The sequence below is a fragment of the Spea bombifrons genome, chromosome 2 (genome assembly GCF_027358695.1).
Source record: "Spea bombifrons isolate aSpeBom1 chromosome 2, aSpeBom1.2.pri, whole genome shotgun sequence".
Lineage (NCBI taxonomy): Eukaryota > Metazoa > Chordata > Amphibia > Anura > Pelobatidae > Spea > Spea bombifrons.
The window spans coordinates 57,849,736-57,874,273 of record NC_071088.1 but is presented as its reverse complement, the minus strand read 5'-3'; the positions used below and the strand labels follow the sequence as shown (position 1 = coordinate 57,874,273).

At 41.5% G+C, this 24,538-nt stretch overlaps 1 protein-coding gene across 2 annotated transcripts in view; it reads left to right on the top strand.

The window, feature by feature from the left end:
• Window positions 1–24,181, top strand: part of CNTN2 (contactin 2) — a 35,573-nt gene extending 11,392 nt beyond the window's left edge. For both annotated transcript variants that reach the window (XM_053454336.1, XM_053454335.1), the window contains exons 6-23: window positions 2,089–2,298; window positions 2,694–2,796; window positions 3,135–3,310; window positions 3,657–3,793; window positions 7,156–7,285; window positions 7,413–7,563; window positions 9,866–9,993; window positions 10,233–10,408; window positions 10,655–10,775; window positions 11,391–11,549; window positions 11,642–11,791; window positions 12,028–12,098; window positions 14,907–15,141; window positions 17,346–17,455; window positions 18,718–18,904; window positions 20,730–20,842; window positions 22,003–22,171; window positions 23,539–24,181. In XM_053454336.1, the coding sequence (XP_053310311.1) occupies window positions 2,089–2,298; window positions 2,694–2,796; window positions 3,135–3,310; window positions 3,657–3,793; window positions 7,156–7,285; window positions 7,413–7,563; window positions 9,866–9,993; window positions 10,233–10,408; window positions 10,655–10,775; window positions 11,391–11,549; window positions 11,642–11,791; window positions 12,028–12,098; window positions 14,907–15,141; window positions 17,346–17,455; window positions 18,718–18,904; window positions 20,730–20,842; window positions 22,003–22,171; window positions 23,539–23,642 (2,630 nt within the window). In that variant the 3' untranslated portion in view covers window positions 23,643–24,181. The remainder of the gene's footprint in view (window positions 1–2,088; window positions 2,299–2,693; window positions 2,797–3,134; window positions 3,311–3,656; window positions 3,794–7,155; window positions 7,286–7,412; window positions 7,564–9,865; window positions 9,994–10,232; window positions 10,409–10,654; window positions 10,776–11,390; window positions 11,550–11,641; window positions 11,792–12,027; window positions 12,099–14,906; window positions 15,142–17,345; window positions 17,456–18,717; window positions 18,905–20,729; window positions 20,843–22,002; window positions 22,172–23,538) is intronic.
• Window positions 24,182–24,538: the final 357 nt, after the last annotated feature.

Here is a 24,538-nt window from a genome sequence, read left to right as displayed (position 1 = left end):
TAGTTGCCCCCCTTTTCACGGCTATAATAGTGCCCAGTCTCCTGGGAAGGCTTCCTACAAGAAAGGAATGTCTCAGTGGGAATTTGTGCCTATATCACCAAAGAGCTCCAGAGTCCCATGGCCATGTGTTTTACACCACACTAGCTGATGCTTTGGCTCGTGTGCAACTGCATGGCCATGGAACCCTATTTTGTGAAGTTCCCAACATACAGTGCATGTGCTGATGCTGCTTTCAGAGGGAGTTTGGAGTAGAGGACTGCATTGGGAGGCGGGTCCCGTGGGACCCACCAAAAAACTTGCGGGCGCGGGCGGTCTTGCTGGGGCTGCGGGCGGGAGCGGGCGGTCAGGCACTGTACCTGCGGGTCCCGGTAATCCCGCGCAGTCCCGCAAGGCTGTCTCCTCGCTGCTCCATTACAGTGTCTCCTATTTTGCGCCGCCCAGGAACAAGGCGGAGTCACGTGATGTGACGTCACTTCCTGTGACTCCGCCTTCTTCCTGGGCGGAGCAAGAGAAGAGACGCTGTGAGGGAACAAATTGCGGGACTGCGCGGGAAATCAGGTGGCGGGAGCGGGCGGGAGCGGAACACCCACATTGTGGGAGCGGGATTAAAAATAGCGGGAGCAGGATTAAAAAAGCAGTCCCGCGCAGGGCTCTAGTTTGGAGCTCAGTAGTGAGGGATGCTTCAGAGGACAGGTGATTTTTATGCGCTTCAGCACCCAGCAGCCCAGCCCAGGTTTACGGCTTAATGGGTGAGCTTTTGTTACTCCTAGACACTTCCACTTTACGTTGATAGCACAAACAGTGAACCAGGGCAGATTTAGCATCTTACTTATGGTAAAAGTGACATCCTATGACAGTGCCACATTTAAAGTCATTGAGCTCCTCAGGACGACCCATTCTACTGCCAATGTTTGTCTATGGAAATGGCTGCCTATGTGCTTGATTTTAGCATTGGGTATGGCTAAAACATCTAAACTCATTACGTTGGAAGGGGTGTCCACATACTTAATTTGATCATTTAATTTATATTGTTTGCAATATTTGTTTTAGTGTCATGACTGTAATGCTGATGTCATTGCTGGGCATTGTATATCTCCTTACAGTTTCCTCACATTAAATTTCTATTATGTGGTCATACATCCCATATTAATGCTGCTAACATTACATGTAATTTCACTCCAACCTTTGTGCAAGTGCAAAAAACATTTCCATACTACAAAGGTATGCATTGTCTATGTTCATATGAGATAAAAGTTTGTTTGGGGTAAATCTCATATGGTTGTCATACTGAGCAGGAATCTAATTTGACATGGGAGTAGGGTGACTTCATGGTAAGGACCGCCTTGTATAGTCCCACAAATGGCAAGGAACTGCAATATGATGTGTGAAGTCCCAATTGGGCACAATTAAGAGTCAAGAACACGCTAATTTCCTTTCTTAGGTAGTAGGTTGTATGTATAAACTTTTATTGTTTACAGGCTAGTGGCAGACAAATAAGAAATAGTTAAGGTACAATCATGTTTCCTTGGTAACTAAAGCTGCTCTAATATTGACATCAATATCGTGTAATTTAGTAAACTGATGGTATTTACTGTGGCGGTGGATAAGGTTTGCTCATTGTCTACATTTTTGTATATACTTTTAAACATTCTCTCTCCAAGTGAATGACATTAACACGGTGTAAGTGTTAACACTTACCCTTGCTTGAATACCACAATTGAATAGCTGTAGAATCATGTAAAGGTCCTGCAAGGGCATCAGTGAATAGGACCAAGTCTTTGCTCAGGTATGAAGACATCTGTGTCCTTGTTTGTTTGTTAAAAGTTAAAAGAGAGTCTCTGGGGGCATGGATCTTTCATCCCCTACCAGGACAGTCATAGTGACAGATACAGAAAATTTTTTTTTTGATTGTGTTATATGGTATAAATATTCTTAAAACATTAATTGCCACTGTATGGTACAGAGAAGTTGTTCGAGCGGTTCCCTGAGTTACTCACATTTTATTGATTTATAAGACGCAGCATACCTAAAATTTCAGAATGCCCTTAGGCTTATTCTTATACCAGTTGTCATGCTTGTTTTCTGCAGGTCTGTCATACCGCTGGCTACTCAATGAATTTCCCTCATTCCTGACCACCGATTCCAGGCGCTTCGTGTCCCAGGTTACTGGGAATTTGTACATTGCACGCACAGAGGCACATGATGAAGGGGAATATTCGTGCCTTACCACCAGCCATATATCTTTAATGACAAAGAGTGTGTTCAGTACTTTTACCAAGCTCAGCATCACACCAGAGGGTCAGTAGCTCAGTCAGCAAAAATAAAACCTGTTTCTTTGATTGTAATAGAAGATTGAAAAACAGAAAATTATATATTGTTCTGGACTGATGCTAGTGGCAATAGAATTTATGGTCAATGGTACACTTATAGCATAAAAAGTATTGGGATACTCTTGCTTATAGAAAGTAAGTATCAATACTTATTACAGCATCTTTGGTTAGGAAAATTTAGTTAGATGATGTCATTCTGACTTATGGATCTCCCATTGGTTTGAGGAATTGTCTGGATAAAGATCATATGGGATTTCCTGAGTTATGTGATTTCTTTGGTTTGGGATTTCAAACAGAGGTTGTCACATGTTGCTTTATAACAGGTTTGTGTATTGTTACTGAAATGGACCTCTTTACTTACAGCTGTGCCCCGCATGTACGCACCAAGCATTAAAGTTCGGTTTCCTGCAGAGACATACACCCTTTCTGGGCAGGCAGTAACACTGGAATGCTTTGCTTTCGGCAAGTAAGTGAGCCCCCTGCTTTACTAGGACTGCATAATGGTTTTCTCTTTACCTAACTAGGGCATTGTACATTGTACACTTTTCTTTTAAATCTGGTCTCATGTCATACTGCAACAGACTTGGACTGATATCACAATCAGTGCGTTTGACTTTACATTTAAACAAGAACACACATTTAACAAACTAGTTAAAATTACATAACTTTATACTCTATATTTCCTAAACCATTTGTCCTACATACACAAATAAACAAGTTTGGGATCTACTATGTTGAAAGAAAAACACCACTACTATATTATATGTAAAAATCAAACTCGTCTTTTATATGTTGTCCTTCCAGTCCTGTGCCAACTATTCGATGGCGGAAAGTTGATGGCACACTTCCCCCTCGCTGGTTGGAGCCTGACCCTGTCCTGCACATTGATAGTGTCAGCTTTGATGATGATGGGACTTATGAGTGTGAAGCTGTGAACTCAAAAGACCGTGTTACTTATAAAGGGCGTGTAATAGTACAAGGTAATAAGCACATCAATTTTTGCAATTTCAGAGGAACCTATACTGAGTTTGTGATAAACTATGAAGCCTATCTTGAGAATCCACTTAAATTATTTTTGTAGCATATTATGAAGGTCCAGCTTCTGTGATGTTCAAGACAGACTAAGCTACAATACACCTAATTAAACCTGATTACAGTAACTATGAATTATGCCAATTTAGTACATCCATAGAAGCTCAACTTCATAATATACATAGGTATCAGGGGATTGATATGCTCTCCATCCCCATAATTAGCAGGAGAATAGAATATATTCTCATCATAAAACTTAAAATCTAATCATTATTATTATACCTTGTATCTCAGCCCAGCCAGAATGGCTTCAGGTTATCTCTGATACAGAGGCCAAAATTGGTTCTGATCTTATCTGGAACTGTGCAGCTTCTGGGAAACCACGTCCAACAATTAATTGGCTGCGTGATGGAAAACCACTGACTTCACAGGTAACATACAAACAGTCTTGCATATTTATGCTATTTTATTTACTAGCTTACTTTGATTTGATTCATACATACACTGTGACTGAACACTTGCAACAACCTATAGATCTCAGAAAAGGCAATTTTCCGCCTCCATTGTCCCTGAAGTGGACGTCCCATAATTACATTTTAACATTTCCGTCTCAGTTGAAGATACAAATAAAAACTGCAAGTCAGCTAAAAGCAGAGATCAGACACTTAAGATGTAGAGCATTGTATATTCACATTTAAATTGTATATTCACATTTAAAAATAGTAGCCTGAAGTCTTGGCCCATTTTTTTATTATGACAGTAATATGATAAAAAATGAATTAGCTAAATCATTGAGGTCCCTATTGTTCAAAGGATGAAAATAAAGTTTTTTTTCCCCTACTTATGCAGCAAAATTTTCACCCTTTCAATTAGTAGAGATAAGGTCTGTTGATCTATATCTTTACTTAACAGAAGCCTGGCATATGTTAGATCAGTTTACAATTAATTGAGGCATGGGTACATTTTCACATCACTATATCAATAACCTTATCATACACATACCTCCCAACATTTCAAAATGTGAAAGAGGGACACTTTTTTTTTTTTAATCGCTCTCGAGGAACTCACCAATACTAGCAATTGCACTTTACAATGTCGCGCTTGCATCGCCACTTAAAACACTCCTAATTTTTGTCAGCACAGTCATGCATATTAAAATTAACCAAGACATTGAATTGAATTCCTATGAGGCTCAACCAGGCATACAGTCAACAGTAAAGCTGCAGATGCTAGCTGTGAACTCCAAGCACCCTTAAACACACCTGCCCATAAACACACATATACACATACACTGCCCTTAGACACACACATACACATACACTGCCCTTACACATACACATACACATACACTGCCCTTACACATACACATATACATGTGCACTGCCCTCACACACACCTGCCTTTACACACATATACACAGACTGCCCTTACACACACCTACACACATATACAAATACACTGCCAGCTTACAAATATCTATACTGCCCTTACACACACCTGCCCATACACACACAGAAGCTTACAAACACACACATATATACACGTGCACTGGCCTTACACCCCTTTCTCCCCATCTCTTACCTCATCCTCCATCCTGAGGTCTGTCGCTTTATGCGCCAGCTATTGATGCAGAGCACGGGAGTACAAAGCCATATCCCCGCCGGCGCGTAGTGATTAGGGAGCATGATCTCCTCCCTAAAGCAAGCTCTTTTTTCTCCGTTTTCTGCCTCTTGGGGTCTTTTTTTTCTTATACTATATTCTGTCCTCCCTCTTTGGCAATTTCTTTTACAGTATCAATTGCTGACATCTTTTCCTCACTTTTTCTATCTTCTTTCACGTTTCTCTTTTAGCTTGTTGGCCTTTTACATTTTTCATCCTCTTTCTAACTTCTATTCTGCCCCAACACTCACATTTATACTTATATATACTCACATGCACACTTATACATATACACAAACATATATACACATACACTATATGGACAAAAGTATTGGGACACCTGACCATTGCATCAACAGAGACTTTTATCAGATTATATTCTAAATTCTAGATATGAGCGCCGGCCAACTCTACGTGTTCGTCTGAACATTTGCCCATTCCTGTGTTCGGTTCGGGCGAATATTTGTGTATATTCTTTGTATTTGTTTTTTTCTTTGATTTTTGGCGTTTTTGTAGAAGGGGTTAATACAGGGTTAACGCGGTACGCACTACGCAGCAGCTTTGGCGCCAGGATTTTAAAGGTCCGTACAAGCAATTCTATTGCACCTGTACTTCATTGATTGATGGCAGACGAGCACCCTGCTGGCGACCAATAGAGTCGCTCGTACGGACCTTTTAAAATCCTGGTGCCGCAACTTGGCCGGGAGAGACCACAGCTCTCCCCGCTCCAAGAGTTAAAGGTCCGTACGAACGACCAATAGAGACGCTTGTACGGACCTTTAACTCCTGGAGCGGGGAGACCAGGCCAAGTTCCGCTATCAGGAGTTAAAGGAGTGCGAGCAACTCTATTGGACGCCTGCAGGGGCCTCCTCTGGCGTCAACCAATTGGATTTCCGCTCCCATTATCTATGCAGCATTGCAGGGGTTAACAGGAGCAGAGTCAAGAGTTAAAGGGCCATAAGAACGTCTTTATTTCACCGGCAGGGGCCTCCAAAACAGGCGACCAATAGAGTCATTCGCACGGACCTTTAACTCCTGACGCGGAACTTGGCATGGGGAGACCATTGGTCTCTCCGGTCCAAGAGTAAAAGGTCTGTATGAGCTCCTCTGCCATCAACCAATGAAGTGCATGGAAGTGCTGGAAGTGATTCTATAGCTCCTACAAAGTGCTGATCTCAACATCATTGAGTCTGTCTGGGATTACACGAAGAAGGAAAAGCAACTGAGGTGGCCTAAATCCACAGAAAAAAACTTGGTTTTCCAAGATGTTTGGAACAACCTACCCAGGGGCGTACCTAGAGTATTTGACACCTGGGGCGGATCCTGTATGTGACACCCCCCACACACACACTTTAAAACTGCATCGCTTCTATCGTTATATACAGGCGCAGACACTGAAGGTGGTACAGCATTACACCTATCGCTATATACTGAGGCAGAATACTGGAGAAGGGAGTGAGAAGGGGTAGATAGGGCAGAAGGGAGTGAGAGGGGATAGATAGGGCAGAAGGGAGTGAGAAGGGATAGATAGGGCAGAAGGGAGTGAGAAGGGGTAGGCCTACCCCACATCAATGTTTGGCTTAGTATATAGTGATAGGAGTTATGCTGCACTATTGTCAATGTCTGACTCAATGTATAGTGATAGGGATACCACCACCATTTTCTGCCTCAGTATATAGTGATAAGTGTTATGCTGTACCACCGTCAATGTCTGCCTTAGTATATAATGATAACAGTAATGCTGTACCACCTTCAGTTTTAAAGTGTGTGTGTGGGGGGGGTGCCACATACAGGATCCGCCCCAGGTGCCAAATACTCTAGGTAAGCCCCTGGCCGGAGGTCTGTCAAAGACCTCCGATACCGCTCCCTTGCAAGCCTGCTCCTCCAGCGGCGGACATTACTGTCCGTCTCTGGAGGGGTGCCGGCAAGTTGGCACCCCCCTGATGAGCGGCACCCGGTGCGGAAAGCCCCCCCCCGCCCCCCGCTACTGGACCTATAGAGTTCCTTAAAAAACTCTGAGCAAGTGTACCTACAGGAATTGATGCTGCTTTGAAGGCAACGGGTTTAAGTTGGTAAATTGCTACTAGTGTATGCTGTTATGACTTGCAAAAAAATGACTTAACATTTGGCACAGGGTCGCCTTGAAGTGTCCAATGGACAACTGAAGTTCGCTAATCTAAGCCTGCAGGATTCTGGAATGTACCAGTGTGCAGCAGGGAACAAGCATGGCACCATCTACACTAGTGCAGAGCTGACTGTGCAGGGTAAGTTAAATGGAGTCTCATGTTGATTAATACAAAAATGCTAAATTTAATAGTAATGTATATGCAGTAGTCCAAATTATTCAGAAACGCTGCATAGTAAATGTGGTGCATTGTCTCTCCATATTAGCCATGGCTCCAGACTTCCGCTTGACACCTGTAAAACAGCTTATACCTGCGGCTCGTGGTGGCGAAGTTATTATTCATTGTAATCCACGGGCAGCACCCACCCCAGTCATCCTGTGGAGTAAAGGGACTGAGCTCCTGCATAACAGCACAAGGTACTGCTAATCTTTGTAATAATCAAACGACTAAAGACATTAATCCAAAAATCGTTTAGTGTAGTGTGTAGAGCTATGTGTGTATGTGTATTGTTCGAGGTTGGCCAAGTTCCAGATACATTTATTGTGTTTTATTTTATAGAAGGGACTGTGTCTTTAAATGAGGCATCAAACAATCAAAAGAGAAATCAAACCCTACTTCAGTTTGGAGACTAACTAAACAAATATTTTCCTCTCGAACTGCTCCACTTCCCAGTTATAAAAACAGAATAATTGTCCACACACTACTTTTTATAGGGTCTTCGGGCACAAGCCTCATAGCCTTCCATCTCTCTCTCTGTCTCCCACAGTCAGATACCCTAATGCCTTTAGAGCTGTCTTTTACATCTTGTAAGGGAGGAGACAACTACATTCACATGACAAGGGCTAAAATTGCCATAATATTCGCTTCTTCTCCAGAGCTTTTGTTACTTAAAATGCTACCTACCTCATTAACTAAAATTCATAGGATACTAATGGACATGTTTTAATTGCAGCTGTGTCAGTTCTGTTTTTTTATCCCCCCTCCCCCACGGATGCTATTATAGTTACTTTTAACTCTTTATTTTTTTCTCCTGTACTCATGGTATACATTTTAATACGTATGTTTACATATATGCCTAAAATTTATTTTGTTATTACATTTAATGACTGTATTGTATTATCATTAAGATGTACCGTATTTGCTCGATTATAAGACGACCCTGATTATAAGACGACCCCCCAAATCTGAATATTAATTTATGAAAAAAAGAAAAAGCCTGAATACAAGACGACCCTATAGGAAAAAAATGTTTTACCAGTAAATGTTAATTCATGTAAACTATGTGAACAATTATTTTTGTAACTTTTTTTAAGGGGGTTAAAGGGCATTTCACAGAGCACTCTGCCTCCAGAAATGCCTTATGCCCCCCATTTAACACTCCCTCCCCCTCCCTCCTCCAAACTTACCGGAGCTTCTGAGTCCCCGGTGCGTAGTCCGGGCAGCGTGTAGAGCTCTACGCGATTTGCATATACAACTTCCGCTGCAGCCGGGAGGAGGTGCGGTTAGCGGCAGACCTTCCCCAGCTGTCAGAGATCACGGGGAACTCTGATCTCTGACAGGCGGGGAAGGTCTGCGCGATGGACGCAGACAACGCCCGCTGCTAAACGCACCTCCTCTCGGCTGCAGCGGAAGTTGTGTACGCGAATCGCGTAGAGCTCTACACGCTGCCCGGTGCTTAATCCGGGCAGCATGTAGAGCTCTACGCGAGTCGCGTAGAGATCTACACGTTGCCCGGACCAAGCTCCGGGGACTCAGAAGTAGAGGACTGCACTGGGAGGCGGGTCCTGTGGGTCCCGCGGGACCCGCCAAAAAACTTGCTGGGGCTGCGGGCGGGAGCGGGCGGTCAGGCACTGTACCCGCGGGTCCCGGTAATCCCGCGCAGTCCCGCAAGGCTGCCTTCTCGCTGCTCCCTTACAGTGTCTCCTAGCTTGCTCCGCCCAGGAACAAAACGGAATCACGTGATGTGACGTCACTTCCTGTGACTCCGCCTTGTTCCTGGGCGGAGCAAGAGAAGAGACGCCGTAAGGGAACAACTCGAGGGCAGCAGCGCGGGACTGCGCGGGAAATCAGGTAAGGAGGCGGGCATGATTGGCCACAAATGTGGCGGGAGCGGGCGGGATTGGCCACAAATGTGGCGGGAGCGGGCGGGAGCGGAACACCCACATTGCGGGAGCGGGCGGGAGCGGGATTAAAATCCGCGGGAGCGGGATTAAAAAAGTAGTCCCGCGCAGGGCTCTACTCAGAAGTACCGGTAAGTGTGTGTGTGGGGGGGGAGACAGGAGGATCCAGGTCCCCTGCATCGCTGCGGGGGATCTGGATCTTAGTCTCATAGTCAGACCTAGTTGAGGTCGGATTATAAAACGACCCCGATTTTAAGACGAGGGGGATTTTTCAGAGCATTTGCTCTAGAAAAATCCTTGTCTTATAATCGAGTAAATACGTATTAATGCTTATGTTTGATGGATGGAGACTACAGTACCCTTTCCCTTCCCCTCCCCTGTTTAGTTTTGTTTATCCGCTTATTTTATAATTGTTGTATATTGCAAACTGTAATAAAATATATTTTAGAAAAAAAAATATAATCGATAATCCATTTATATATAAACACAAAGATGGAATATGTTAATTTATTTGACATACACTTTGTGATTTTAGCACTGCACATTAGGAGCAACATAAGATTTCCACCCTTTATACCTTGCCTATTTTGTCTAACAGGGTCACAGTCACAGCTAATGGGACATTAATTCTCAGAAACATATCTCGTTCTGATGAAGGGAAATATACCTGCTTTGCTGAGAACTTTATAGGAAAATCAAATAGCACTGGCGTCCTGAGTGTGCGCGGTAAGACATTATCGAGATACAAGGAGAATCTCAGTGTTGGCATATGAGATTAAAAAATGGATTTAAAGTGCATATGGCTATGAAACTGTGAGTGAACTATTGGTGGCCTGATTTAGATAATAGTAAGGAATATATGTCTGTATCCTTTGGAAGCATGTGGCTTGTTGTGCACAGCACAGTGTAACAGCCAAGTTATACATTAATATGTTTGTTCTGTCTTTCTCTCCCTTATACTACAGAGGCTACAAAGATCACCCTTGCTCCTTCTGGCTCAGATATCAATCAGGGGGAGAGTGTCACACTCCAGTGTCATGCCTCCCATGATCCTTCTATGGATCTAACATTTACATGGTCAGTAGATGGAAACCCCATTAACTTTGAAAAGGAAGGGGGTCATTACCAAAGAGCTACAGTGGTAAGCATCCTTGCAAAGTTGCATTACTAATATTAGCCTATGTTTAAAATATGGCGCGATATTACACAGCTTTATAATGCATCTGGTTATGGCAGCAATAAAAAATCTGTAGTGTTTACATGGAGTGTGGACAATAATATTATCCCGCATTATATGAGTAGAAGTATGTAGAAACATGTCTAAAAAGCGCCCACCTCATATCACCTTCTCAGTTATACATTTTATAATTTATGTTGTTACCCACAGGATGAAGCTGTTGGAGATTTACATATTATTGATGCACAACTGAGGCATGCTGGGACATACACATGTACAGCACAAACTGTGGTTGATCAAGCATCAGCCTCAGCATCACTGCTTATCCGAGGTAACCAGATTTTAATTTCATGCAATTCTAGTACTAACTAGACCCAGTACCCAGGACTCTGGATGCTGTGTGGTATTTACAGTGAAGAAATGTCTAAGATATCTGTGCTCTTGCAATCACGTATACACAATTGTTTACACTTATCCTGTAACCTCTGTGAGTTATGGTTTATTGTGCTGACATATGTGCCTCATCTGCTTTTAATATTGGGCTGTTTTGTGTAAAAAGAATATAAGAACCCATAATGAGGTACACTATTCTCAATAATTATATGTTTTTAATGTTCCCTTTTGTCTCCATTATGTCATCAGATTCCAAAAATCTGGAACACTCAGGGACTGATGTAAAAACCTTGACACCTTGTAAAACAATAGAAATAAGTATATTTGATAAATTGAACTACATATTATTTTAGATTTTTTTCTCAAACTAGAACATCACAAATATAAGGTGTAATACATATTGGGTTTTAATACAGTTTACGGTCTATGTGTCAAAGTAAGGAGAAATAGTACAATTAAATTTAATTGGGCAATCTATCGTTTAAACTGACAATTGAATTAGTGAAAATCACCTTTGGGATTACTTAAATGCGTCTTCTTGTTCTTTATATAGGACCCCCAGGTCCTCCAGGTGGGGTTGTGGTTACAGATGTTAGTAACACAAGCATTCAGCTGAGCTGGAGTCGAGGGTTCAACAATCACAGTCCCATCAGTCGCTATACAATCCAGGTGAGGGAGTCACAAACGGAATCCTGGAGAACAGCACGGACAGGTTAGTGAATTTCTTTTGGCAATTTTTAAATGCTAAAATGGCAAGCGGAGATTAAACATTTTATAATGGTTGTGCCTCATACCTTCATGCAGATCCTCCTACTGTGGAGGGTAATGCTGAAACAGCCCTTGTGATTGGCCTCACCCCATGGACTGACTACATGTTTCGGGTAATAGCCTGCAATATTTTGGGTGTTGGAGAACCCAGCACTTCGTCTGCTTTGATCCGCACAAAAGAGGCTGGTAAGTGCTGTGATTACGCTGCCGAGAAATGTTGTTCCGAATGCCTGCCCCAGAACTACATTTTCATTTTGTTGCTTCTAGAAATGACTTTGTTCTGCCTTGTTCGGCCTCAAGGTCACTGTTTAATTTGATATTATTTTTTAAATACTCCTGAATTTTGTGATTTTTGTGCTTCTTCCACATCACTATAATGTACTGGATCTATGAACTATAATGTTTTTGTTCTATGTCTTCAGCTCCCAATGTGGCCCCATCTGGAGTCAGTGGAGGGGGAGGTGCTCCAAGTGAGCTGACCATTAACTGGACGGTAAGTGATTAAACAATGGTAGTTTAAATCATGACTCCAGGCACTTATGCATATCTGTGTGTATGTATTTGTTTATTAAGCTGAAGCCTTAAGGTCATCGGGTCTGGTTACCTGTCATGGGCCTGCCATCCATGTAGTGACAGGAGATGACAATGCTTAGCACTACCAGCTCAGTTGTTCTGCTAACCTGTCACAGTTACTTAGGGAACATGTTCCTATAAATCCCCACTTGTTTACAAGTACAGACCTTTTGGATTGTTTACATGTCCCATCTACCCTGGCGTATGCCGTGTGTGCGCTCCCTCTTAGTACTGTGCTTTGGACGTTTAACTCTATTATTATGATAGCAATATCCTCTTCAATTCCATACTATATGTCGGTGAGTTGCCACTCAACAAAAAGGCATCCTTGCCCAGAATTTATTTACAGGCATCAGTGAGGCAAATAGCGCTAATTAAACTTGTGCCTATGGACAAAGTTTTTGTTTTGTTTTTGGTCCATTCATTTTTTTACAACAAACTTAGTTTCCTGGCCTTTCGGTTCAGACAAAATTCGGAGGCCTCTTTAACACTCTCCCTCAATGTCTTGCTACCTTCTGTTTCAGTGTCTCTATCTCCTTTCCCATAGCTCCGCTTCCTCTCTTGCCTCTTCTGTCTTCTTTTTTTGTCTGCTTCACCCAGCTATGCTCTTCCTTAACAAGGCTTCCCAGAGCACCTCTCCAAAGGGGCAGAGCCTCCAAAGAGGCTGCAACAATTTTGGTGAAGGAACTGAACTTCATGTAGGGCTAGTGGAAAATTGAGCAGCAGTCTAGATACACTTGTGGCCAGCAAAGCATATTGACAAAAATGTTGTGCTTCCAGCAGAAAGGCAAAGGTTCATTTTATCTTTATTAGGAGTAAACACAAACCTTGTTGATAGATTGGGCAGTGCTTTCTGGGACAGATTTTCATATCATAAGGTATAGATTATTTGTTCACCAAAAATTAGTTGTTTTAGGCATGTACAAAGCCACACTATGAGCTGTGATTTGAGAAGTTGTCCCATTTTCCATATTTAGATATTATTACTAGTAGCTAGACACCCCATAATCTGGAGTCCATGTATGATTGGTTATAGAGCTACAGTTGGTCATTGGCATTGAGGCTAAGGAAGATCAGGGCATCTAAAGTAAGAGAGTAGTTTGCAAGTGGTTAACAGATCCGGGAGATTCATATTGTGGAGGAAGCACTTTACTTGGATATTGATGACAGGCCTCTGGTCTGTTACTAATGGATGAGAGAGAGCATACGCAACGTGAAGTTGGGTGTGACACATTAGGTGAACTAGGGAGCAAGAGGTTTGTGTTTTGTGTGTGTGCCAGAGGAGAAATGTAGATCATTTTGTTTTACATTTTAAGAACAAATTCAAAATCAGCCTTCCAAATTGTATTGCACCTGGCCCCAAAAATGACATGGCCAACTCAGGGATACATCCTTGACCAAAGCACATGAACTTACAATAGAATACCACACATATCATTCAAGACAACTAAGCATTCCCAAATGAATAAAGACTCAAGCAATGCATTACTAAAATGCAAAGGCATGCACGCAGGAACATACACTGTGGCAGTGTGCACATCTGCATGGTACTCTCACAGCAGTACTGGACACCAAAGGCTCAACATAAAATCAGTTTAATATCACTCTACAGCCACATTTTCTTTTTCAGACCATTCTCTGTAAACCCTAGAGATGGTTGTATGTGAAAACCCGAGTAGATCATCAGTTTCTGAAATACTCCGACCTGCCCGTCTGGCACCAAAAACAATGCCACATTCAAAGTCACTTAAATCTCCTTTCTTCCCCATTCTGATGCTCGCTTTCAACTTCAGCAAGTTGTCTTGACCACGTTTACATGCCTACATGCATTGAGTTGCTGCCATGTGATTGGCTGATTAGTTGTGCTAACAAGCAATTGAACAGGTGTACCTCATAAAGTGGCCAGAGAGTGTATTTCATTATACAGCATGAAATGCACAGAGCTCATTGCATGCCTTTTACTAAACCTACCCTGTGCTTTTAATGTAAATGTAAATGAGGGGCATCAATAGATGTTAAAGTGGCATGAACCCTTTAAAGAGGCAATGACTCTATCCCATGACCCTATTAACTTTTAGGAACCATCCGCCCATTACTCCTACTTTTTGATCCATTTTGAAAAGTCTACCACAAATTTGACTTGCATGCATGATGGCAATGGATTCTAAAATGGCCCCAAGATATTAGAGAATTGATTTGAATGGATGTTGTGTGGTTTTCATTTTTAAATGTAACACTGATGAAGACAAATCTAAGCGTTTATATGTTTAAAAGTATCTCTAAAAATTAACAACATAATCCAGTTGTTTGGGGTAAATAAAGATACTGCGTTAGGTTTTATTTTTACCTGTATTAGAAGGTGTTGCCAAATTATGTACAGAAAAAATGCCATAAAAATGTTGAAACCTTCCCTTTGCAGCAGATTCAATACATTTGGCAGAATTGAATAGTTATTTATGGAATAACTCACACATCAAAATCATATATACCCAATTAAACAGTTTAACAACATATTTGATGTGTCTAAAATGCCCACAACTTAATGTGCTACATAGCAATTAGGCTGAACCACACTGTATATTTGAAATAAAACTTAAAAATGTTGAACCAGCTACAAAAAGATTGTGTGCAAACGGTTTTATTCTCTATTGACAATTGTTACGTTTTTTCATGAAAAACCACATTAAATGCTAGATTTTGCGTATAATTCTCTGTCTTTGTTTTACAGCCAGTAAGTAGACAATATCAGAACGGAGATGGCTTTGGTTACCTCATTGCTTTTAAGAGGAAGAGTGAGAATACGTGGCACAAGGTCAGAGTACCTGGGGTGCAGTCACAGCACTATGTGTACAGAAATGAAAGCATTGCTGCTTACACTCCCTTTGATGTCATGATTAAAGGGTATAATCAGAAAGGAGAGGGACCCTACAGCTTGGAAACCACTGTATATTCAGCAGAGGAAGGTAAAATGTGATATGTTATCTGATATGAATTTGCTGGTGACAGGGAACATGCAATATTTTAAAGGGGCACTGCAATTATTATAGCTTTCTGTCATGTTGTGAAAAGGTTTGAAGATAAATAAAGAAATAATATTTAATGACATTTGAATTTATGGAACATTACTTTCTATGCAAATTTAGATTTCTTAACCTCTTTTATCGAACCATAATTGCCATCAAATCCATAAACAGGAAGGAAATGTGTACTCTGGAACGCCTCTTTGTTTTGGTTATATGTCACCTTGTTCACTGACCTCTGAGTGAAATCTAGCTAAAGATAAATATTGCAAAAGAGGATTTGTTGTTTTTCTATACAGCTATACATTAATTTCTAATCAACTTTTACTTTTAACCCCTTAATGAGAAAGCCCGTACATGTACGGGCTCAAAATGCATTGTTTTCAATGGGTTTAGGGACCGCCCATTGTCCTTAAGGGGTTAAAAAAGTTTTTTTTTTTTTTTTTCCTAATATCCAACAAATTGACTTAGCTGTACCTATAAACAGGACTATATCTCGGCCTAAGCTGACTAGCCCTAGGACGGCAGTTTGCAGAAAAGCGTTTCTGCACCTGTCTTTCTTCATGAATCGATCTTCATTACTGGCCACTCTGTGCACTTCTGCAAAAAAGGCCACAGGGACAGCCTCTCCCCTATGTTCCCCCAGTTGAGGGTAGTGGGTGTGCTCTCATCAGGGGGTGTCACACTGGCACACAGGGGTGGCTGCCCCCTGGCCGATCCATGTTGGACTTGGTGAACAATTTTAGAGTGGCTTGGGGGCAGCCCACCCCATGGACCAGCGTGGCACCCCCCTGATGAGTGGCACCTGGGGCAGACCTCTCCCGTAGCGGGGTCATGTAACAAGGTAAACAAGGTTATGTGACCCTGCCTTTATCACAAAACTGCTCACAGACAAATATAGCACAGTTAAGCTGTTTGATCACAAAGATGGCACTGTTAAGCTGTTTGGACACATACATGGCGTGTAGTTGTTTAGGAACAAAAATTGGACTTTTGGGCACAAAGATGACAATGTATGTAGAGTGCAAATTGTGTGGGAATGTACAGTGCAATGCAGTTGCTGTTGTTGACATGGATGACTGATCTTGGTGAAAATGGTTAACTTTACATTCCTTGTTATTTTAATTAATATTATTATCTCTTAAAATAGTGGTGCACAAAACAACAAAATATACAAGCAGGTACTCAATATCCACACTTAATATACAGAGTAGAAGGGGTGGTGCTCAAAGAAAAAAAGGTGGAGCCTAATGAGGAGGGCTGGGACCAAAATAGGAAGGGGTGGAGTTTAAAGTGGAAAGGTGTGGCCTTGCATGAGTTTAGTCAGACCTAGGGCAGCACAAAATCTAAATACACCACTGCCTATAAATCCAACAAATGCCCCCATGCCTTTTCATACAAAATATCATGCAACATTGGTATTTCATCTGTGTCATCTTTAGATTATGAGTTTGTGTGCTGTTCTTAATACTGTAGATCATGCAAGTGTACCGAGGTACATACTCATGAAGGAAAAGTTTGAACCGAATGTAATAACACTGCAAAAAATGAAATAAAAATGAAAGAATAAAAGACCAGTAGCAGCAGCCAATCGCTACTTTTACTGATTGCATTGGGAGTGCTACTAAGCATGCACATGGCGTTTGCTACCTGATTAAATCTCCTGGTTTCAGTAGAGGCAGCGGGGAGGCATTGAATGACACAGAAGTCTGATTTTGTAACTATTAACTGAGGAATGTCTGCATCAATTTGAATGCAAGTGCTTTGCAATCCATACCATTTAGTAAAAAATACAATTTCGCCTAAACTATTGCTTCAATTTAATTTTTTTTAAGTAAAATAAGTATATGAAGCAAGTTTTGTTTGCAAGTAGCCATTTGTCTAATTTTTACATTACAGTTTGGATTTCTTAATTAGTATTTTGCCTGGTTTACATGATATTTTTGCCAATATATATAATGCCTTAATATAATATCCAATGCATCATTTTACATTTTTCCTGTGCTTTATATATGACCTACAGAATACTCACCATGATACAGGTTTTTCATAGAATAAAAAAGGAAACATAACATGTTAATATTTATAATAAGTATAAATATCCAAGAAAGTCTTGCTTTTGAATTGACATAATATTTCATTCCTAGAGCCTGTCGTCACTCCATCTGAGGTTAAAGCCACAGTCATATCTTCCTCGGAAATTGAATTGGCATGGAACTCTGTGCATCCTGTTAATGGAGTCCTATTGGGGTATGAGGTGAGAGGACCATAAACCTAAACTTTGAGTTTAAAAATTGCCTCTGCTAGCTCTCAAAAATTATGTGTTTGTGTTTCAAATTTTATTCTGGTACATGCAGCAAAAAAGGGGTTTAGTTGCTAAAGCATGTATTTGTAACAACTTTACAGTGCGTTATGAAGGTTAATGCTGACAAGTTTGTCTTTCAAGAAGAATTGGCCTTGCTTTGTATAACACGTACTTAGCGCAAAAGGACGAACGCATGCAGGTTTTTAACGTGTATAAAATGTGAATGGATGTACCCTAACATTGCATATTTAGTTATGATTGGTAAATAAAGAGGCACTTGGATACGGAGTACCGTTTTGGCCACCAGTTTATAAAGGAGACATCATTGAACGGCAAATGGTCAATACAATTAATAAAAGCAACAGAAGATCTCAGCAATGAGAGCCCCAATTTAAGCTTGTTTTCTTTGGAGAAAAAATGCTTCATACCTGTTTTAGGATCTTTTCATCCATTAAACTTACAACCAACATTAAGGCATCCTCTATGTATAGGGAAAAATAGATGTTGGCACCCTTCTGGTTGGCTCCCACGTCTCACCTGTCCTGATTTTAACCTATTGGCCACTTTGAAGGGACACCCCATTGGTTTACCCAGAATTGCCTTTGTCCTGTGTTCATAAAAAATAAACCTGTGTTTTCCCCCAATAAACATTATTCGTTGCTGGCATTTGATTTCCATGGTGATTAGTTTGGTGGTATAGTTCATTGGAAAATTCCATGGACCCTCCAGTCTACCTGGTTTTTGTTTTGGTGGTCTTGTGGATTTAGTTTGTACTTTTAAAAAATGTTGGGTAGCTTTCTGGCAAACATTTATAGCCATTTATAGCGTAACACCTTGCAGCTAATTTGTATTTGTTGGCAAGCAGCTCCTGGATTAATGAATGTAATGAAGTTGCTTTCTTTTTTAACTTTCATCAGCTCAACTTCCCTGTGGTCAAGTGTATACAAGATGAGTGTAAATTTTGGCAATAGTGAATATCTGGGATGAACAGTAGTCCAACTTGTGCAAGTTTGTTGCTGCTTTTTCTGCCAACTCCCATGCACTCTATGTTTAATGAATAGACCTGCCCAGGTCTTCTTGTTCTTTTAAGGGGACTTTTAAAAGTGTCATAAAAAGCAAATATTCTAAAAATGTACTACAGTATGTGAGCTCAGGTGACATCAACATCACATTAATCTTTGCCCTTAACCTGCATATTTTCTCATGTCTACCAGATACGGTATTGGAAAGCTGGAGATAAAGAAGCTTCAGCAGACAGGGTGAGGTCAGCTGGCCTGGATACTGTGGCCCGGGTGAGCGATCTGAGGGCTGATACCACATATCATGTCACTGTTCGTGCTTACAACCGTGCTGGTACTGGACCCCCAAGTCCCATTGCCAATGTTACCACAACCAAAGCACGTGAGTAGAAAGCACCTTTCATATTGTGCCAATCCTCTGCTTTAGAAAACAATATTTATTGCAATATTTAGAGTATAACTCTGTCTTTTGTGTAATCCTAAACTATTTTAATATTACTAGAAGAATTTTTAATATCTAGAAAACATTCATTTAGACTGCAACCAGCATTTTTTGTTTTTTGTCCTTTTGTATATTTGTTTTAAGAGGGATACTTACTGCATCCATCTAGTTGAAATGTGGAATTTACCTAGAGAATAATAGCCTTATAGGCAACCTGGAAGTTAAAAAGAACATGCTTTGCCTATTTTCCTTCAGTGCAGGACAAATGGTTACCTGGGTTACTTCTGGAGGAATGACAAGAAGAAAGCATCTTGCTCATCCCATCCTATTTATAACTCTGCCCGGAATACTAGCTACCTAAATCTTTCTTCCTTATGAGCATGAGGCTGACTTTTGCTAGTTGTGGTTGGGATCAAATGAAAAGATCAGGAGCTCTAAATGCCGGTAGCCACATTCAAAAGGGGTCTGCCTCACATGGAGAGCAGCATCCATTTAGTAATTCACTCAGTACATCCTTCGACTGGAACCACTGTATCTCAGCTTGCACTGGGTCCAGTGACAGATACAGAGGCTGGCCTTGGGTGGGGTACCAACACTAATACACACCTAGACACTCATAACACACACAGGTGTTAACAGTTACATCCACGTACACTAACACAAATACTAAGGTACCAAGACTCTCACACAGAGATACACCAACACACTCACGGTAACACAACCAGACACTTAACACTAGCACACATGTACGCACAGACAGATAACAACACTAATACACACAGTAATTGCATACACTCAGACATATTTGCACTTGGCCTACCTCAGCCCAGTAGGGGGTCGCTATTGTAGCCTGGGAGGAAAATAGTAAACACAGGCAGTTCCTTGACTTCTGACCAAAACCGTCTGGATATCAGATCTTGATGCAAATATAGACAATAGAGTTATCTGTCCTGTAAGTCCTGTCCTGATGGAGAGTACCATGCCACACTAAAACCTCCTCCCAAAATGCAAGTACCCCAAGTCTGTGTCTGAGATCTTTAGAGTCTCTGGTACTTGAGGAAGAAGTAGTCCCAACGGACCCCTAGTATCCACCTCCCCTAAAATAGAGTAGGAAGGAGGCTGCCCCAGGTCCTTCCAGATGCCCAGTTTACGGAGGCTTCTGTGACAAGCCTAGTGTCAGGTTCAGCGTCATCAATAAAGTATCTGTAAACATAGTTTGCTCCATATGTACTATGAAGTCAAGACACATTTTCTTTAAAAAAGTGTTAATGGAACAGGTAGTATAAGTACAGAAATGATTTAGCTAGTGAGCGAAACTTTCTTATGTACTTATTATTTTACATATCCTATATGTCTATATGTGGAATTGCAATTAAAATATAACACAGTGCACCTGACAATGGGCAAAAAAACATTTAAAATGGAGCAGCCTGTCAGTTGCAACCCTGTCCAGCTTTCACTACTCACTTGGTATGCACTCTGGCTTTCGGTCCCTTGGTACTCAGAGTGCAAATGACTAACAAACACCCACCAGAACATTATCTTGTCTTCTTCCTCCTTTCCCTGGTCATTTTGCTGAAATACCGGTAATATGTTTTTAGTTAATGGGTAAGTTAATTTTTTTATACCAGTGTGTATCCAGCATGCAATCTAAGTATTAGTATATGTATACTAATTATAAAGTAAACATGTTTACTTTGACCTGTCCATTGTTCCATCTGGCCTCCTATCTTAACTATCATTTTCCTTTTTTTTTTGCCTATAGCTCCGAGTAGATCCCCTGGAAACATATCATGGACAATTTCCCGCTCCAGTATTAACCTCAAATGGGATCCAGTGACAGCATTCAAAAATGAGTCCGCTGTTACAGGATACAAGGTCAGCCCTGCTCAGAGTAGACTGGGAGAGGTGAATGCTGGGTCAAAGGCATTATTGGTGATAATGAGAAAAGTTATGAGGGTTGCAGTAACTTTATTTTAATGATTTGCTTACCATGTTGGTATATGCCAAAATTGTAGGAATAGTTTACATTGTAAATAATTTCTAAGCATGAATATTAGCATGTCTGATGGGATATTAGGTGGCTCAGGTTCTCTTCCAGAATCATCTCATGGCAATGGGAAGTACTCCAAATCAGGTGGGTGAGATGTACTAGGAAAGATGAGGAATGGAGAGTCATACACACTAGAGCCCTGCGCGGGACTGCTTTTTTAATCCCGCTCCCGCTGTTTTTAATCCCGCTCCCGCAATGTGGGTGTTCCACTCCCGCCTGCTCCCGCCACATTTGTGGCCAATCCCGCCCGCTCCCGCCACATTTGTGGCCAATCACGCCCGCCTCCTTACCTGATTTCCCGCGCAGTCCCGCAAGTTGTTCCCTCACAGCGTCTCTTCTCTTGCTCCGCCCAGGAACAAGGCGTAGTCACAGGAAGTGATGTCACATCACGTGACTCCGCCTTGTTCGTGGGCGGAGCAAGATAGGAGACACTGTAATGGAGCAGCGAGAAGACAGCCTTGCGGGACTGCGTGGGATTACCGGGACCCGCAGGTACAGTGCCTGACCGCCCGCTTCCACCCGCAGTCCCAGCAAGACCGCCCGCGCCCGCAAGTTTTTTGGCGGGTCCCGCGGGACCCGTGAGACCCACCTCCCAATGCAGTCCTCTAATACACACCACTTCATCCCCTAGAGCAGAAGATATTGCTCCCAGCTGTCATAATTTTTCCTGTTGTATTGACATGTAGCTGAACTCACAGCTATTAAACTGTAAATTCACAGGGAAATCGCAAGACTTAAGACTGAGAGAAATTCCATCTTGTTACCCACACAATCTATTTTAGGGTCGTGCAAGCCCAGTGTGGTCTGTATCTACAGTATATCATGATTTAAGGCTAAAGGTGCAAGAGATGGCTATGTATAAACCTTGTCCAGGGCCCAGATTGGTTATGGACTGAATTTGTTTACTACATTTATTTTCCATAACTTTTTGTACCTTATGTCTAGGGGCTGAATATTGATCTATTTCTGACCCTGTCTACTGTAGATGCTGTACCGCCTGGACTCTCATTCCTCTCCCACCCTCTATGTGACTAGCAAGACCCGAATAGAGCTCCCACTGCCTGAGGGTGCCAGCCATGTAACGATACAACTCCGGGCCACAGGGAAGGGAGGTGATGGAGAGCCTTCTGAGGTTCACATTCCCACAGATTCAGGTACTGTTATTGCTGTTTTTAATACTTTGCCAATGCTCACCGCAAGCCACAACCTAATATTTGATAAATATCTTCTTCTGTGATATATCGCCTCCTGTCCATAGGACTTTTCCATTTAGCAAATACTAGGATCTGTTAATTGTCTGATAATCAAGGTCGTCCTATCGAGCAAATACGGTATTATAAGAAGACCCAGAAAAGTTTGAATATTAATTTAGAAAAAAAATGAAAAAGCCTGAATATAAGACTACCCTATAAGAAAAAAGTTTGATTAGTAAACATTAATTCACATGTAAACTATTTTTTCTTATTTAATAAAAACTATGAGAAAAATGCATTTATTGATTTTATTTCTTTTTATTTGCCAGTTATGCACATCTGCCTGACAGCATGCTACTCTGCCCCCCAGATAAGCCTTACACCCTTATATATATGCCACTCTGTCCCCCAGATATGCCACTCTGCCCCCCAATATACCTTATACTCCCTATATGCCACCTGGCCCCCCTATATGATACTCTGCCCCACAGATATGCCACTCTGCCTCCCCAATATGCCTTATTCCCCCGTTTGTCAATTTACCCCCCTGATATGCCTTATACCCCCTATATGCCCCCTGACTTACCACTGCATCCCTAGATTTGTCCCCCATGCTCCCGACCTGGTGTCAAGTAGGGGCAACTGGTGGAGGCAACCTACCCGGGACTTCCGCTGGGCTTGTATGACTGAACCCCGTAAGGTCACGTGATACCGGGGCTCCTTCATAAAACCCCCCGGCCGAAGTGTCGGGTAGCAGTGGAGGTTGTCTGCTCGCATCGCGCAGATGTTCACTGGCTGCCAGAGAGGAGGATCCAGGTCTCTTGCAGCGCTGCGGGGGATCCTCCTCTCTAGCAGCTGGAGAACATCTGCGCAATGCGCGTAGACAACCTCCGCTGCTGCTGGAAGGTACTTCCGCTGGGGCTTCTATGGTAGAGCATGCCGGTGCTCTGTCATAGAAGCCCCAGCAGCAGCAAGGGTTGTGTGCGTGCATCGTGCAGACGCCTCCGGCTGCCAGACAGGAAGAATAATAATTAAACAAATACGGCACTTCTCAGCATGGCTCACTAATAAATTTCTTTTTATTCATAAAATCTATTTTTCTAACACCCTTAGCAATTGTAACCCCTAAGCATTATGTAAAACATGTAAAATTAATTTATCATACTAATGTATGAATTTCACATTCCAAACTTATTGAAATTGATTTTTAGCATTTAGAATTCACATATATTACAGTTTAGCCATAGCACATCACACTTCTCTTTATTCTCTTCGGGAGCTGAGTGATTATGTGTATAACTAAGCAAACCTATACCTTTTTGTTGTAGGTACTGGCATGATGGTGGAAAACTCTGCCTCGCAACCAGTGATTAAAGCTCTGATTGCAAACACAGCAGTTGTCTTGGTTCTGATTGGGTACCTTGAAGTTTGATATTCCTTACTAATAAATCCTTGACCTGATCGCAAACACAGCAATTGTCTTAGTTCTGATCGGGTCGTTGAAGTATGATGTCTCTTGCTCTTTAACTCTTTACCTGTGGAAGAATGAAAGACAGGGCTATCTCACCTTCTTGGACAACAAACATGACTATCCCTAACTTCAAGACAGCAAATATTTGAAGGTGATGGAAAACAAGGGTTTACTCCTTTATTTGGTAAAAACCCTTTAATAGTAAAACTGATGAACCTCCAGGAGTTTTTTTTATTAGTAATAAAGTTGGATTTGTGTTCAGATGGTTTGGGAATGCAGCACTTTTCTGATGTAACACAAGGGGGGGTCGTATTAAGCCATGTATATGCTTTATAAATAGCAAGACTTTTTTGTACAACATGCTTTGTCTGACCTTTTTTTGTACTACATGCCTTGTCTGCCCTTTTGGTTGTTTTCTAACTTTGTAAAAACTGTAAGAAATCAGAATGATGTTTCACGGATCATGTGAAAGCCAGGACATCTAATACAGGGAAATCCAATTGGAGTATAAAAAACAAATGCTTTGAAATACAATTTAAGGCATTGAACTGGGATGCAAGTGTTGATTATATGTTCTACATGTTTCTGCTATCTATCCTTAATAATATCACTTTTGGAGGTTATATGAGCATTCTCAAGCAGATGGCCATTTTAAGGTGGCGCCAGATATCCTTGCATGTTATTATATTTTAATAGATAAGTTGACTATTTCATACCAGTGTTTGTCAATGTGCCACTAGCCTTGTGTTACCTTCCATTACCCACACAGTGTGTGGGGAAAAAAACTGAAATAATTTTATTGGCATATTGGGTCTATGATGGAAAATTATTGTTTTTACTTCTTTAAATGCTAAGGT